This window comes from Nerophis ophidion, linkage group LG21 (assembly GCF_033978795.1).
Source record: "Nerophis ophidion isolate RoL-2023_Sa linkage group LG21, RoL_Noph_v1.0, whole genome shotgun sequence".
Taxonomy (NCBI): Eukaryota; Metazoa; Chordata; class Actinopteri; order Syngnathiformes; family Syngnathidae; genus Nerophis; species Nerophis ophidion.
The window spans coordinates 26,529,785-26,547,287 of record NC_084631.1 but is presented as its reverse complement, the minus strand read 5'-3'; the positions used below and the strand labels follow the sequence as shown (position 1 = coordinate 26,547,287).

General features: G+C 41.4%; 1 protein-coding gene across 3 annotated transcripts in view; it reads right to left on the bottom strand.

Annotated features, from left to right (window-relative positions):
• The window catches only part of LOC133539965 (cytoplasmic dynein 1 intermediate chain 1), a 167,196-nt gene that overhangs the window by 137,964 nt on the left and 11,729 nt on the right, over positions 1-17,503 (bottom strand). For 2 of the 3 annotated variants that reach the window (XM_061882388.1, XM_061882387.1), the window contains 3 exons: positions 5,619-5,654; positions 3,906-3,965; positions 3,691-3,806 (listed from right to left, as the gene is read on the bottom strand). In XM_061882388.1, coding sequence (XP_061738372.1) covers positions 3,691-3,806; positions 3,906-3,965; positions 5,619-5,654 — 212 coding nt within the window. The remainder of the gene's footprint in view (positions 1-3,690; positions 3,807-3,905; positions 3,966-5,618; positions 5,655-17,503) is intronic. The other variant, XM_061882389.1, reaches the window with a different exon arrangement.

The following is a 17,503-nucleotide window of genomic DNA, read 5'->3' as shown; positions in this document are numbered from 1 at the left end:
AGATGGATAGGAGGAACAACAACAAAAACGACACGTCTAAAAATTGCCCAAAAACCGGATATCATTGATGCCACCTCAAGTCATCAGGCCAGGCCTTAGCTCTAAAACAGGGGTGTCAAACTTAAGGCCACGTCTGGCCTGCCAGGTCATTTTACATGGCCTGAAAATAATGTGCATCAATCAACGAATCCATGTTTATTTATAAACCCCCTAATCACAAGTGGCTCAGAAGGCTTCACAAACTCACAACATCCCCTGATCTAAATCCACATCCGGCAGAGAAAATCTCAAAAAGTGACCACAGATGTCGGGACCACCCTGGCAGGGTTATCGGCTACAAGGAATGTTGAGTGGGTATATATATTCAATCGTTAAATAGATAATATTGTGGAAGACTAGACATCGGGAAGTCAACAGATGGTCATAGGGGATCTTCTTCGGTGCTCAGCCCTCATCTTTGAGACCCTTTTCCAATTCAACTTTGCACGAGCCAAACCTAAATTATCCACTTGTCATTGTGACTTCAGGTTCCAAAGTGGTTTGCCATCAGTTTGCTGGTAAACAATGATAGTAATCCAATAAAAGGTGAATTATACTTTCAGGATGACAAAGGGTTTTTAATGTCCTTGTGGCCTAAAAGGCTTGATTTGCAGCATTTTCAAAGAGTTGTGGCAAAATCAGTTGATGTACGGGGACCTACTTGGTTGGACAGTTGCACTGTTCTAAAATTCAATAAAATGTGGTATTTGACTGTAAAACAAAGGTAAGGTAGTTTACTTGATACATTGTTTTTGCCCTACAGTATGTGTGGGTTTTTTGTCTCTCACTTTGGCCTTTTCTTTCCACTTCTGCGGCCACATTGTGGCCCATTATAGGTCTTTTAAAGCACCACTGAGCAGAACCAATTTGCTGGGGTCCCATTCACACTGCACACATGGATACGTGCACAGCCGCAAGCCTACAATTTTCTTGACCTTTCCAACATCCCGAGCAAGCACACCCAGCGATAGTTATCTGTAGGCCGGGATCACTTGAGTCTGAGTCAAGTTGTGGTACGAAGAAGAAGAAACAACGGCAGAAAGGTTTCCTTTAATTTAGTCTGAAGTGTGTGAGGAAAACAATCCAACATTCCTGTTGCAGATTTGCTCCTGAAATAATTTCAAACAGCTGTGATTGTTGCAGAAATGCTTCATATTCAACTCATTGCATCCAGACATGCTTGCAGTGGTGTGGCACGTGAACCAAGGTAGCCTTTGTTTCATCCCAAACAAGTTGACCATCAGTGCAACCACTTAGCAATCAGGATTGTGACTTCAGTTGGAGAGCTTTGCATTTAAATACAAGTATTGTTTAAAAAAGAACTACTAGTGGGAAGAAATACAATTGTTTCACTATCACTGGTGAAATAAATCGAGTATTCAAACCCCACCGAGTGATACCAAAGACTATAAAAATGGGACCCATCACCTCCCTGCTTGGCACTCAGCATCAAGGGTTGGAATTAGGGGTTAAATCACCAAAAATGATTCCACGGCCGCAGCCACTGCTGGTGCTCACTGCTCCCTCACCACCCAGGGGGTGATTACGGGTGATGGGTCAAATGCAGAGAATACTTTTGCCACACCTAGTGTGTGTGTGACAATCATTGATACTTTAACTTTTTTATTGTTTAGAAAATAACTACTAGTGGGAAAAAATACAATTGTTTCACTATCATTGGTGCAATAAATACAAATATTGTTTAGAAAATAACTACTAGTGTGAACAAATACAGTTTGCTTAGAAAAATAATACTATTGGGAACAATTGAAATTGTTTCATTTTCATTGGTGAAATAAATACAAATATTGTTTAGAAAAGTACTACTAGTGGGAACAAATGCAATTAAAGCAGGGGTTCAAAAAATACGGCCCTAAGGCCCTTACTTGCTTTTCATGGTTTTAGATCAGTTTTCACACCCGTGTCATGGAAAATTATGCAACGTCATCTACCACAACAAGCGTCCTTTTGAATCTTCTTCATCACAGTATTAATGTCAGACAAAATGAATAATAACCGTCCACACACACTTGGTTGAACCTCGGCAGATGGGTTACTGTCCCACACCATGTCAGAGCTGCTAGGTCCCGTACGACAAGCACGCCCATTGAAAAGCATTCAATCCCTGAGTAGGCTCCTCTAATGCAGCCGCACTACGGACACTTGCCTGACGCTGTGGGGACTGGGACAGTAAACTTAGAAGGTGACACATGATCCTTCCACAGAATGTCCTGGGTCACAGAGGTGGTGGAGATTAAAGTCACACACACCTGACTGTGTGGAAGGAGGTGCATACAGTACTGTGTAGGACACCCAGACGAGGTCAGAAGTTCACATGCACATGAAACCATGAGAATCTGAGTCTGTCAGTGACTTTGAGCAATTATGAGGACACACAAGCACAATGTCAACACTCAAGTCACATCTAATAACATTAGGCTTTATCAGCGGGGAATTCTGCTCCTAATCACATTTAATAGACATCACACTCAAACTCATCTTCTCACACACATGCACGTAAACACTCACACACACAGAGTCGTTGAACCAGAGCTCTTTTGGTGGCACTGCCATGTTATTGCTCGTGTCAGTGCCAGCTGGTTTTATGCCAGACTCTATTGTCCTTCTAGCTCCTAGCAGCCTGTAGCCTACAATGTTTAATGTTTTGACTAAAATACAAAATAGTAGGAGGACATTGAGGTGTTGCACAAGTGAAGTATCAGAATGTTGTGATTTAGTAATCAACAAAAGGTGGACTAATCAAACACACAGCCAGACACAAACACAGGTGGTAACATCAGTGTTTCTTTTTTTCTGCACACACACACACACACACACGCATGCGCATGCGCACACGCACACACACACAGACACACACACCAGCTTTGTAGTCATCTGCAAAGAAAAGGTCTCCTAAGGCCAGGGTCAGCTCCCCATGGACCAGGACGCCTGAGTTCTGGCTCCCAGATGTTCTCACACACTCTATCATCTTCTCTATCTTCCTCCCTGTAGTTGCTCAGACAGCTGGCAGCCATGTGACTGAAGGGCTTGTACTTCCTGCTTCCTGTCATTATAATAGATGGTCTGGTGTGCAGGATGCCAGTGCCCCCCTCCAAGCGTGCACAAACACTTACGCACGTCTGTCCGTATCTGCATCCCGCCTTCGCCCCTCCTATTTCCTTGACACATCTCGACTGACACGTGCGTGCAATGTGCTAACAGTTACAGTAGGCGAGATGTACGCACTGCAAGCTTTTCCAAACACCACTTGTAAGAAAGTGGGAATGTTTGTACCCATCCAAGAAACACACATTTACACTCACTTTGTTAAATGTATTTAAGCTGTGCACAAAAGTGGCAAAGGACAGCGCATCAAATGCCTCAAGTAATATATCAACATCCATTGCCTTCTTTTTTCTTCTGTGGTCTTTCCTTCTGTCAGCCTGTTTCCACTTTTGCTCAGGAGTCACAAGGATCATGTGCTATGTTTCAAGACACAACAATTGACATGCGGACTTTGTCTTTCTCGGTTTTCGGGCGCTCTGTAAACCTTTTCCAGGTTTGTGGGCTGTGAAAACCCTCGCCTTTAACCTGTACTCGACCCGGAATGTACTTTTGCTGTTTGTATTTATCAGTGGAGCACATGTTTACCTTCAGATAAGTGGGCGGTGAGCGGCGTTTGAGTTTCCTTGCTGTACAACACCACCTCTCTTGGCTGGAAGTCCACCTGTGTGATCTTGGTGGCCCCCAGCTTGAGCATCCTGCGCCTAGGTTGCAGACAAAAGGTGATCATATCTGTGTACTGACAACATGTTCAGTCAAATACACATACGTTTGTAGGTGCTCCTTTTTTTCAGATAACGTACCCGAGCTCGGAATCGGCCTGCAGCTGCAGCACCGTGGGGTCTGTGTCCCACTGTAGTGTCCTGCCATGACCAGCAGAGGGGGAAAGAGCATACAAATAACCAATTGTTCACAATAAATATAGCATATTCATGTATCTTTGCAGATTAACCACGCAATTTATTGAGATTCTTTGGAAATATTTTGTTCTATTCATTCATTTAGAGCCCCCTTATATGAATTGTGGATGGTTAACTGAGAGGGTTGTGATCAGGTCAGTGAATACGTATCCAAAATGTGGCTTCAAAATACACCCCGACAGGTCTATAGTTGATACTTTGACCAGTTTTTATCACATAAATTAAGTACATTCAGGTCAAACTTTAAAAAATGTAATTCTGATTATAAATTCGCCTTTGTGTCAAAATATCAGGATCTTTGTTAGGTTAATTTAAATGATGTAGGTGAGTCATTTACTGTGATTATTAACGATGAATTAAAATTCAAAAGTGTGAAATGATTCATTTGGCAACACCCATTTATATACCAGACATATAGCCTACTGTACACAGTAAGATGGCTCCAGTGCACCTTTTCATAGAAATATATTTGGTGAGGCAGCAGACATGCATGATGATGACATCTTTCACACCTTCTAGGGCTCTACCGAGGCTTTTTGTGACTCTTAACAAGATTGGATTTGTGACCCCATTGCGGCCTTCAATATCTCTGGCGAAACATGTTAGGGGCTACTTGACCTCAGCCTGGTGACTATTCTAATACAGTCGCCCATCGCCAGCTTGTAAAGATGACTAAGTGGCTGTTACTTCATGTCTAGAAGGCTTTTCCTGTTCAAAATTGTATTTAGAAGGCCATAAACAGGTTTTCATCCCCTCCATTTATAATTAATTATAATTCCTACTTCATGGAAATGAATTTACTATAGCCAGGCTCGGAAAAAATTAACAGCTATAAAAAGGTGTTTACTGTATTATTCTTGGCGACCTGAAAAAGAATATACTGTATTTTAAGTGCATTTTTAATTACAGGAAAATCATGGTTATAGGTCATCATGATTATAGGAAATCATGTATTATTAATATTTTATAAGATTTGTATTTATTTTAAATAATCATGCAAAAGACTCCTTTGACAACTGCAATTCATTTTATATGCAATATGTTCAATAGATATGTGTTTGTATTCCAAAATTGATTTGGAAATCTGAAATAAAAATAGGTTGATAGGTCTCAAGGGGAGAGGAACGTCTTTGTTCGCTCCTTCTTACCACAGTGAATCCAATTCAGAACACAAAAGTAAACAAAACACAATAAATGGGCACAAACTATGAAAAAACAGATGTTCTGAGGAAAGGTTGGGCAACAATATAAAGTCAAATAATTTGGTCACTGAAGAAATAAGGCCATAATCCCGTCAAGATGACGGTGTTTGAAGCTATACTAAAAGAGCAATTATCTCTATGGGCTTTTGATTGGGCGTGGCTGCATTGCTGCTCAATCGTACTCAAACTATTACTTGTGACTTACTGCAGTTAAGCAAAGACAAATGATCATTGCATCCATGAAGTAGAACAAGCAAACACCTGCAGAGCCCGAAGACCACATTGATGAACAACATTAGTAGTAGCCATGATCATGTGGTCGGTTTGACATGCTGTAAAACGATGCAAGGTAAGCAAGAAGTGTTACATCTATCTTTGTCTGGAGAATGCTTACCTTTGTACCTGGGGCTTGTTTTTTAAGAAACTTGACCTATGAAGTGACACACACACACACACACATACACGTGGAAATGCTGAAAATGACTGGTGGATTACTAGTAACACAAACGAAGCATTTAAAAAAAAATGCTTCCTAAATCCTTTTTTGATGCAGAGAAAGTGCATGCAGTGTCATGATTGACACAATGAGCTCAACAATGTACACAATGCGCTGGATGAGCAGCCGCAAACATCAATACACACGTTACACACTAACACAGTGTCATCAATACACACGTTACACACTAACAAGGTGTCATCATTGACACATTAAACTCAACAATGTACACAATGTGCTAGATGAGCAGCCGCACACATCAATACACACGTTACACACTCAATTATACATTAGGTCTGTTCAAAGAGGATATATTTTTATATTATTACCAAAAATCTACTTCCTGTGCTTGTAATGTAAGTATAGTCTCATCGGACCAACAGTCTTACTTTCTTGAAGACTATTATGCAGTCTTCTATTTGGGGTTTTCAAGTCCACGCCCTGGTGACGATATGAAGCTGCATCTAAAATTTCTGATATATTCACTCCCAGTCTCGCAGCTTGTTTACTTGTGCAAAGTTAACAGCTACAAATAATGAAATAGACATGTCCGAAGCTAGCAGCTACACAACAGCTAAGCACACGATAACAGTAAGTGTCCTTAATTGAACAACACTAATGTCACGTGACATGTGTTATAAACAGGTATCAAATAACTGTAGTTATTAGTCTCCAAGGCAGTTAGAAAGTGTCCAGTAACAAACATGTCCACATTATTCAACTTACTGCGTCATGAGCTACATAATCAATTATTAAGGTGTATATGTGCATAAAAACAATGATCCCAGCACTTCAACTTAAAGACAGAGTAAATTAATGCCAGACAGTTAATAATAAATACATGTAGGTTAATGTTTTTCATTGTTCTGTTTGACACATTTATCTTGATCAAACCTTTCTAACATTCCACACTACAAAATAATGCAAGTATGTACAAACCCTGTTTCCATATGAGTTGGGAAATTGTGTTAGATGTAAATATAAACGAAATACAATGATTTGCAAATCATTTTCAACCCATATTCAGTGGAATATGCTACAAAGACAACATATTTGATGTTCAAACTGAAAAACATTTATTTTTTTTGCAAATAATCATTAACTTTAGAATTTGATGCCAGCAACACGTGACAAAGAAGTTGGGAAAGTTGGCAATAAATACTGATAAAGTTGAGGAATGCTCAACAAACACCTATTTGGAACATCCCACAGGTGTGCAGGCTGATTGGGAACAGGTGGCTGCCATGATTGGGAATAAAAGCAGCTTCCATGAAATGCTCAGTAATTCACAAACAAGGATGGGGCGAAGGTCACCACTTTGTAAGCAAATTGTCAAACAGTTTTAGAACACTTCTCAACGAGCTATTGCAAGGAATTTATGGAGTTTACCATCTACGGTCCGTAGAATCATCAAAAGGTTCAGAGAATCTGGAGAAATCACTGCACGTAAGCGATGATATATTACAGATTTTTGATAGCTCAGGCGGTACTGCATCAAAAATCGACATCAGTGTGTAAAGGATATCACCACGTGGGCTCAGGAACACTTCATAAAACCACTGTCAGTAACTACAGTTGGTCGCTACATCTGTAAGTGCAAGTTAAAAATCTACTATGCAAAGCCAAACCCATTCATCAACAACACCCTGAAACGCCGCCGGCTTAGCTGGTCCCGAGTCTGACGAGTCCACATTTCAAATTATATTTGGAAACTGTGGACGTAATGTCCTCCGGAACAAAGAGGAAAATAACCATTCGCACTGCTATAGGCGCAAAGTTCAAAAGCCAGCATCTGTGATGGTACGGGGGTGTTTTAGTGCCCAAGGCATGGGTAACTTACACATCTGTGAAGGCACCATTAATGCTGAAAGGTACATACAGGTTTTGGAGCAACATATATTGTCATCCAAGCAACGTTATCATAGACGCCCCTGCTTTTTTCATCAAGACAATGCCAAGCCACGTGTTACAACAGTATGGCTTTGTAGTAAAAGAGTGTGGGTGCTTTCCTGGCCCGCCTGCAGTCCAGACCTGTCTCCCATCGAAAATGTGGGGCGCGTTATGAAGCGTAAAATAGGACAGAGACCGCGGACTGTTGAACGACTGAAGCTCAACATAAAAAAAGGATGAGAAAGAATTCCACTTCCAAAGCTTCAACAATTAGTTTCCTCAGTTCCCAAACGTTTATTGAGTGTTGTTAAAAAAAAAAGGTAATGTGACACAGTGGTGAACATGTCCTTTCCCAACTACTTTGGCACGTGTTGCAACCATGAAATTCTAAGTTAATTATTATTTGCAAAACAAAATAAAGTTTATGAGTTTGAACATCAAATATCTTGTCTTTGTAGTGCATTAAACTGAATATGGGTTGAAAAGGATTTGCAAATCATTGTATTTTGTTTATATTTACATCTAACACAATTTCCCTACTCATATGGAACAGGGTTTGTATTTACATCTAACACGATTTCCCAACTCATATGGAAACGGGGTTTGTATGATTAGTGCTCATATTGTATCAAGTCAGCAATCAAATAAAATGTCATCACTGCAGGACATGTGATACTACACTATGCTATGCTAATTGCTAACCAAAAAGTAACAGCACTGAATGTAAACAGAGATGAGCGGATCAAGACAAATATCAACAGAAAGGATACAAAGTAAGACTGAGTATTTGGTTGAAATACTACAATGGTTAGATGGATGTTTGTTATTGTCAAAATATATTTTATTTATTGTATAACTGTTTCCATTCTTTTAGGGCATAAAACAGAATATTTAAATCAGAGCAAATAGTAAAGAAAAAAAGTTGTATTTAAATACTCTATTTGGACCAACGTCCTGTGTTTTGTGTCTGATCCAAAATGTAATTATTGAATGATTTTGAAAATGTGAAGTGTGAATACGACCAATATTGCACCTGAAACTACTATTATCGGCCAAAACTAATGCCAAGTATTCCAACAACAGAAGAATAAGTGCTCCTTACATTGAAGTAGTGCAGATAGAACATGTTAGACCAGGAAGTAACTGCTGATTTACAAAAAATTAGCAAGTAGATTAATAGTAGTTGAGAAGTTGATAAAACCGCAAATCAAGCAATATGTCACTGCAAATATCGGTAGCTTTGGAACCTGTTCTAAAAAGGTTCATATATCTACATACCAAAGAATATATCGCAGTAAGCTGCAAAATTAAGTGCAATATAGATTTTAGGCCAGGGGTGTCCAAAGTGCTGCCCACAGCTTATTTTTCATAGGCTTGTGACACATTCTAAAGACCAAAAACACAACATGAAAATGCTGAATTTAGGACAAAATTACATAGAATGTGTTTACCGGTAATTCACAGAGCTAAGATATGGATGTTGTTTTTAAATAGTTTCGCACATATTGATTGACCAATACTGTACTACCTTTAATACAGTACCAAATGTATCAAAGTGGCCCCTACTGTTGTGATCAAAATTATTCAACCCCCACACAATTTTGGTGTTTTAGCAAGTTGGACATTTATTCCGTATTTTGTTTATAGTCATATCAAATAAAGATGTGTCAAATAGACGAATGCAACTTAAATTATAAACACATGCTTACCTTAGCTAAAGCTAAATATTACTCAAATCTCATCCACCGTAATAAAAACGATCCTAAATTTTTGTTTAAAACAAGGGACCCCTTCCAGTAGCTCCACCCACTCAGCTGATGACTTTATGCAATTCTTTAGTAAGAAAATTGAAGTCATTAGAAAGGAGATTAAAGACAATGCGTCCTAGCTACAACTGGGTTCTATTAACACTGATATGATTGTATATACGGCGGATACTGCCCTCCAAAATAGTTTCTCTCGTTTTGAGGAAATAACATTAGAGGAATTGTTACAACGTGTAAATGGAATAAAACCAACAACATGTTTACTTGACCCTCTTCCTGGGAAACTGATCATGGAGCTCTTTGTATTATTAGGTCCATCAGTGCTAAATATTATAAACTTATCACTTTCCTCGGGCACTGTTCCCCTAGCATTCAAAAAAGTGGTTATTCATCCTCTTCTTAAAAGACCTAACCTCGATCCTGACCTCATGGTAAACTACCGACCGGTGTCTCACCTTCCCTTTATTTCAAAAATTCTCGAAAAAATTGTTGCGGAGCAGTTAAATGAACACTTAGCGTCTAACAATCTATGTGAAACCTTTCAATCCGGTTTCAGGGCAAATCACTCCACGGAGACAGCCCTCGCAAAATGACTAATGATCTATTGCTAACGATGGATTCTGATGCGTCATCTATGTTGCTGCTCCTCGATCTTAGCGCTGCCTTCGATACCGTCAATCATAATATTTTATTAGAACGTATCAAAACACGAATTGGTATGTCAGACTTAGCCCTGTCTTGGTTTAACTCTTATCTTACTGATAGGATGCAGTGCGTCTCCCATAACAATGTGACCTCGGACTACGTTAAGGTAATGTGTGGAGTTCCCCAGAGTTCGGTCCTTGGCCCTGCACTCTTCAGCATCTACATGCTGCCGCTAGGTGACATCATACGCAAATACGGTGTTAGCTTTCACTGTTATGCTGATGACACCCAACTCTACATGCCCCTAAAGCTGACCAACACGCCGGATTGTAGTCAGCTGGAGGCGTGTCTTAATGAAATTAAACAATGGATGTCCGCTAACTTTTTGCAACTCAACGCCAAAAAAACGGAAATGCTGATTATCGGTCCTGCTAGACACCGACCTCTATTTAATAATACAACTCTAACATTTGACAACCAAACAATTAAACAAGGCGACTCGATAAAGAATCTGGGTTTTATCTTTGACCCTACTCTCTCCTTTGAGGCACACATTAAAAGCATTACTAAAACGGCCTTCTTTCATCTCTGTAATATCGCTAAAATTCGCTCCATTCTGTCCACTAAAGACGCTGAGATCATTATCCATGCGTCTGTTACGTCTCGCCTCGATTACTGTAACGTATTATTTTTGGGTCTCCCTATGTCTAGCATTAAAAGATTACACTTGGTACAAAATGCGGCTGCTAGACTTTTGACAAGATCAAGAAAGTTTGATCACATTACGCCTGTACTGGCTCACCTGCACTGGCTTCCTGTGCACTTAAGATGTGACTTTAAGGTTTTACTACTCACGTATAAAATACTACACGGTCTAGCTCCATCCTATCTTGCCGATTGTATTATACCATATGTCCCGGCAAGAAATCTGCGTTCAAAGGACTCCGGTTTATTAGTGATTCCCAAAGCCCAAAAAAAGTCTGCGGGCTATAGAGCTTTTTCATTTCGGGCTCCAGGACTCTGGAATGCCCTCCGGTAACAGTTTGAGATGCCACCTCAGTAGAAGCATTTAAGTCTCACCTTAAAACTCATTTGTATACTCTAGCCTTTAAATAGACTCCCTTTTTAGACCAGTTGATCTGGCGTTTCTTTTCTTTTTCTTCTACGTCCCACTCTCCTTTGTGGAGGGGGTCCGGTCCGATCCGGTGGCCATGTACTGCTTGCCTATCGGCTGGGGACATCTCTGCGCTGCTGATCCGCCTCCGCTTGGGATGGTTTCCTGCTGGCTCCGCTGTGAACGGGACTCTCGCTGCTGTGTTGGATCCGCTTTGGACTGGACTCTCGCGACTGTGTTGGATCCATTATGGATTGAACTTTCACAGTATCATGTTAGACCCGCTCGACATCCATTGCTTTCCTCCTCTCCAAGGTTCTCATAGTCATCATTGTCACCGACGTCCCACTGGGTGTGAGTTTTCCTTGCCCTTATGTGGGCCTACCGAGGATGTCGTTGTGGTTTGTGTTGTGGTTTGTGCAGCCCTTTGAGACACTAGTGATTTAGGGCTATATAAGTAAACATTGACAAATTGTAACACTGTATTTTACAAAATACCAAAAAAAGGACATTTTTCTTAATATCTCATTGACAAAATTATTCAACCCCCTAGTTACATGCATCTTTAGTACTTAGTAGAACACCCTTTGGCAGTCATTACATCCTTCAAACGTGATACATAACCGGACACAAGCTTCTTGCAACAATCTACAGGTATTTTAGCCCATTCCTCTTGGGCAAAGGCCTCCAGTTCATTCATATTCTTGGGCTTGCGTGCTGCAACTGCCTTTCTCAAGTCCCACTACAGGTTTTCTATAGGATTTAGGTCTGGTGACTGTGAAGGCCACTCCAGAGTCTTTCAGCCCTTCTTCTGCAACCACTCTGATGTTGATTTGGAGGTATGCTTGGGATCGTTGTCCTGTTGGAAGGTCCAACGTCTTCCAAGCCTCAGCTTCGTCACTGACTTCATGACATTTGCAGCTAATATATCCTGGTAAGAAAAATAATTCATAATGCCTTGAACGCGCTGGAGATTCCCGGTACCTGAGGCAGAGAAACAGCCCCAGAGCATGATTGACCCCCCACCATGCTTAACAGTAGACAAGGGGTTCTTCTCTTTGTAAGCTTCATTTTTTTCTCCTCCAGACATAACGTTGATTCATAGGCCCAAAGAGTTCCAGTTTTGTCTCATCACTCCATAGAACAGTTTCCCAAAACCTTTAGGGTTTTTCCAGATAATTTTTGGCATACTGGAGTCTATTTTTCTTGTGCCTGGTAGTCAGAAGTGGGGTGCACCTGGGAGTTCTGGCATGGAGGCCTTCATCTCGTAGTGCGCGCCTTATTGTCTGGGACAAAACCTGCGTTCCCCCCTCTGCAATGTCCTGTTGTAGTTCCTCAGCTGTTACCCGGGGGTTTCTCACCACTGTATGCACACAGCATCCTCTTTCTACCACGCCCAGGTAGTGTTTCCACTGTGCCTTTAGCTTTAAACATGCGAATTATGCTCCCAACTGTGTCTCTTGGAATGTGTAATGTCTTTGCTATTTTCTTATATCCATATCCTTTCTTATGAAGAGAAATTACATCCTCTCTTGACTTCTTTGACCACTCCCTGGACTTCACCATGTTGCAAATACACCATTGACAATCTACAAGAAGCTGAGCGTCACAGTCTTTTTCAATCAGTTTAATTGTTGCTCGTTATGGTTCTAATCACATCTACACGTGTTTTCAACACCTGATTGAAAAGACTTTATTCAGATTCTGTTCTTAAGAGTTATGATCTTCAAGGGGTTGAATAATTGTGTCAATGAGATATTAAGAGAAATGACACTGTTTGGTATGTTACAAAATATAATGTTGTAATTCAAGTTGCATTTGTCTATTTAATGCATCTTTATTTGATATGACTATAAACAAAATAAAGAATAAATGTCCAACTTGCTAAAACACCAAAATTGTCTAGGGGTTGAATAATTTTGATCACAACTGTACATTCTTCAATTTTTATTCATGCGGCCCTCGCAGGAAAAGGTTTGGACAGCCCTCTTTAGGCCATATCACCCATTCTTATTTGTAATTGTGAAAAATATGGACATTTACTTTTTTCATTTGTCTTTTTAAACAACTAATTGTAACATGTCTTAGCTGCTGGTGCTCACACACACACATATATATATATTTATATATATATATATGTATGTATATATATGTATATATATATATGTATGTATATATATACATATATACATATATATATATATACATATACATATATATATATATATACATATACATATATATATATATATACATATATATATATATATATATATATATATATATATACACATACATACATATATATATATATATATATATATATATATATATATATATATATATATAATATACATATATATATATATATATATATATATATATATATATATATATATATATATATATATATATATATATATATATACACACAGAACTGTTTTAGAAAATTTGAATATTGTGAAAAAGTCCTTTATTTTCTGTAATGCAGCTAAAAACATGAAGGTGTCATACATTCTGGATTCATTACACATCAACGGAAATATTGCAAGCCTTTTATTATTTTAATATTGCTGATTATGGCATACAGCTTAAGAAAACTCAAAAATCCTATCTCAATAGGATATTTCCTCTGACCAAGTAAAAAAAGAAGATTTATAACAGTAAAACAAAATCATCCATCCATCCATTTTCTACCGCTTATTCCCTTTCGGGGTCGCGGGGGGCGCTGGCGCCTATCTCAGCTACAATCGGGCGGAAGGCAGGGTACACCCTGGACAAGTCACCACCTCATCGCAGGGCCAACACAGATAGACAGACAACATTCACATTCACATTCACACACTAGGGCCAATTTAGTGTTGCCAATTAACCTAAAACAAAATCAAACATTTAAAAATGTCAATTAATGCACTCTGTACCTGGTTGGGAATCCTTTTGCACAGATTACTGTATCAATGTGGCGTGGCATGGAGGAAATCAGTCTGTGGCATTGCTGAGGTATATGGATGCCCAGGATGCTTCAATAGCAGCCTTTAGCTTATTTGCATGCTGGTGTACCCTGCCTTCCGCCCGATTGTAGCTGAGATAGGCGCCAGCGCCCCCCGCGACCCTGAAAGGGAATAAGCGGTAGAAGATGGATGGATGGATGGAGTCTGGTGTCTTTCAGCTTCTTCTTCACAATACCCCACAAATTCTCTGTGGGGTTCAGGTCAGGGGAGTTGGCAGGACAATCGAGGACAGTATTACCATGGCAGTAATGTAATGCCAGTATGGTGTACTGACCATGGCATTACTGTCTTCGATTGTCCTGCGCCAGTGTACCGTACACAGTACACTGGTGCATCTCCATACAGCTTTTCAACAGATACAGTTACAATAGCCGTATTCCCATGGTCAAGCCACTCCTGAACTCAAGACAACACAAGAAGCGTCTGACTGACGGACAGTAGCAGAGTGGTCCAGAGTTCTGTTTTCAGACGAAAGCAAATTTTGTATTTCATTTGGAAGTCAAAGCGCTATAGTCTGGACGAAGGCTGGAGAGGAACGAAATCCAAGTTGCTTGAAATCCAGTGTGTTACCACAGTCAGCAATGGTTTGGGGAGCCATGCCAGCTGCTGGTTTTGGTCCACTGTGTTTCATCAAGTCCAGAGTCAATGCAGCTGTGTACCAAGAGCACTCCATGCTTCCATTTGTTGTAAAGCTTTATGGAGATGATGATTTAATTTTCCAGCATGATCTGGCACCGGCCCACAGTGCCAAAACCACCTGTAACTGGTGTACTGACCATGGCATTACTATCAGCGATTGGCCTGCCAACTCCCCTGATCTGAACCCCATAGAGAATTTGTGGGGTATTGTGAAGAAGAAGCTGAAAGACACCAGACCCAATAATGCAAATGAGCTAAAGGCCGTTTGTGAAGCATCCTGGGCATCCATAACCATCCATCCATCCATCCATCTTCTTCCGCTTATCCGAGGTTGGGTCGCAGGGGCAACAGCCTAAGCAGGGAAACCCAGACTTCCCTCTCCCCAGCCACTTCGTCTAGCTCTTCCCGGGGGATCCCGAGGCGTTCCCAGGCCAGCCGGGAGACATAGTCTTCCCAACGTGTCCTGGGTCTTCCCCGTGGCCTCCTACCGGTTGGACGTGCCCTAAACACCTCCCTAGGGAGGCATTCGGGTGGCATCCTGACCAGATGCCCGAACCACCTCATCTGGCTCCTTTCGATGTGGATGAGCAGCGGCTTTACTTTGAGTCCCTCCCGGATGGCAGAGCTTCTCACCCTATCTCTAAGGGAGAGCCCCGCCACACGGCGGAGGAAACTCATTTCGGCCGCTTGTACCCGTGATCTTATCCTTTCGGTCATGACCCAAAGCTCATGACCATAGGTGAGGATGGGAACGTAGATCGACCGGTAAATTGAGAGCTTTGCCTTCCGGCCCAGCTCCTTCTTCACCACAACGGATCGGTACAACGTCCGCATTACTGAAGACGCCGCACCGATCCGCCTGTCGATCTCACGATCAACTCTTCCCCCACTCGTGAACAAGACTCCTAGGTACTTGAACTCCTCCACTTGGGGCAGGGTCTCCTTTCCAACCCGGAGATGGCATTCCACCCTTTTCCGGGCGAGAACCATGGACTCGGACTTGGAGGTGCTGATTCTCATTCCGGTCGCTTCGCACTCGGCTGCGAACCGATCCAGTGAGAGCTGAAGATCCCGGTCAGATGAAGCCATTAGGACCACATCATCTGCAAAAAGCAGAGACCTAATCCTGCGGTCACCAAACCGGAACCCCTCAACGCCTTGACTGCGCCTAGAAATTCTGTCCATAAAAGTTATGAACAGAATCGGTGACAAAAGACAGCCTTGGCGGAGTCCAACCCTCACTGGAAATGTGTTCGACTTACTGCCGGCAATGCGGACCAAGCTCTGGCACTGATCGTACAGGGAGCGGACTGCCACAATAAGACAGTCCGATACCCCATACTCTCTGAGCACTCCCCACAGGACTTCCCGAGGGACACGGTCGAATGCCTTCTCCAAGTCCACAAAGCACATGTAGACTGGTTGGCCAAACTCCCATGCACACTCAAGAACCCTGCCGAGAGTATAGAGCTGATCCACAGTTCCACGACCAGGACGAAAACCACACTGTTCCTCCTGAATCCGAGGTTCGACTATCCGGCGTAGCCTCCTCTCCAGTACACCTGAATAAACCTTACCGGGAAGGCTGAGGAGTGTGATCCCACGATAGTTGGAACACACCCTCCGGTCCCCCTTCTTAAAGAGAGGAACCACTGCCAATCCAGAGGTACCGCCCCCGATGTCCACGCGATGCTGCAGAGTCTTGTCAACCAAGACAGCCCCACAGCATCCAGAGCCTTAAGGAACTCCAGGCGGACCTCATCCACCCTTGGGGCCTTGCCACCAAGGAGCTTTTTAACTACCTCAGCGACCTCAGCCCCAGAAATAGGGGAGTCCACCACAGATTCCCCAGGCACTGCTTCCTCATAGGAAGACGTGTTGGTGAGATTGAGGAGGTCTTCGAAGTACTCCTTCCACCTATCCACAACATCCGCAGTTGAGGTCAGCAGAACACCATCCGCACCATACACGGTGTTGATAGTGCACGGCTTCCCCTTCCTGAGGCGGCGGACCGTGGTCCAGAATCGCTTCGAAGCCGTCCGGAAGTCGTTTTCCATGGCTTCCCCGAACTCTTCCCATGTCCGAGTTTTTGCCTCCGCGACCGCTGAAGCTGCACCAGAACACCTCAGCAATACCACAGGCCGATTGCCTCCATGCCACAATGCATTGATGCAGTAATCCGTGCGAAAGGATTCCTAACCAAGTACTTAGTGCATTAATTGACATTTTCAAATGTTTGATTTTGTTTTGCTGTTATAAATCTTTTTTTTCTTTACTTGGTGTGAGAAAATATTCAAATTTTTTTGAGATAGGATTTTTGAGTTTTCTTAAGCTGTATGCCATAATCAGCAATATTAAAATAATAAAAGGCTTGCAATATTTCAGTTGATGTGTAGTGCATCCAGAATGTATGACATTTCCATGTTTTTAGTTTCATTACAGAAAATAAAGGACTTTATCACAATATTCTAATTTTCTGACACAGTCCTGTATATACATATATATACATATATATATATATTTATTTATATATTGTATATATGTAAACATATATACAGTATATATACGTACATATATATTACATTTTGAGCCAGTGACACAAACTTTAGCTTTGACTAAGTTTTCAGAATTGTGCAAGCCTGTCCCAGCTGAGCGTTATAATCTCTGTCAAAAATGTTATGGATGGATGAATGGGATGGCAGAGACCCTGGACATGTG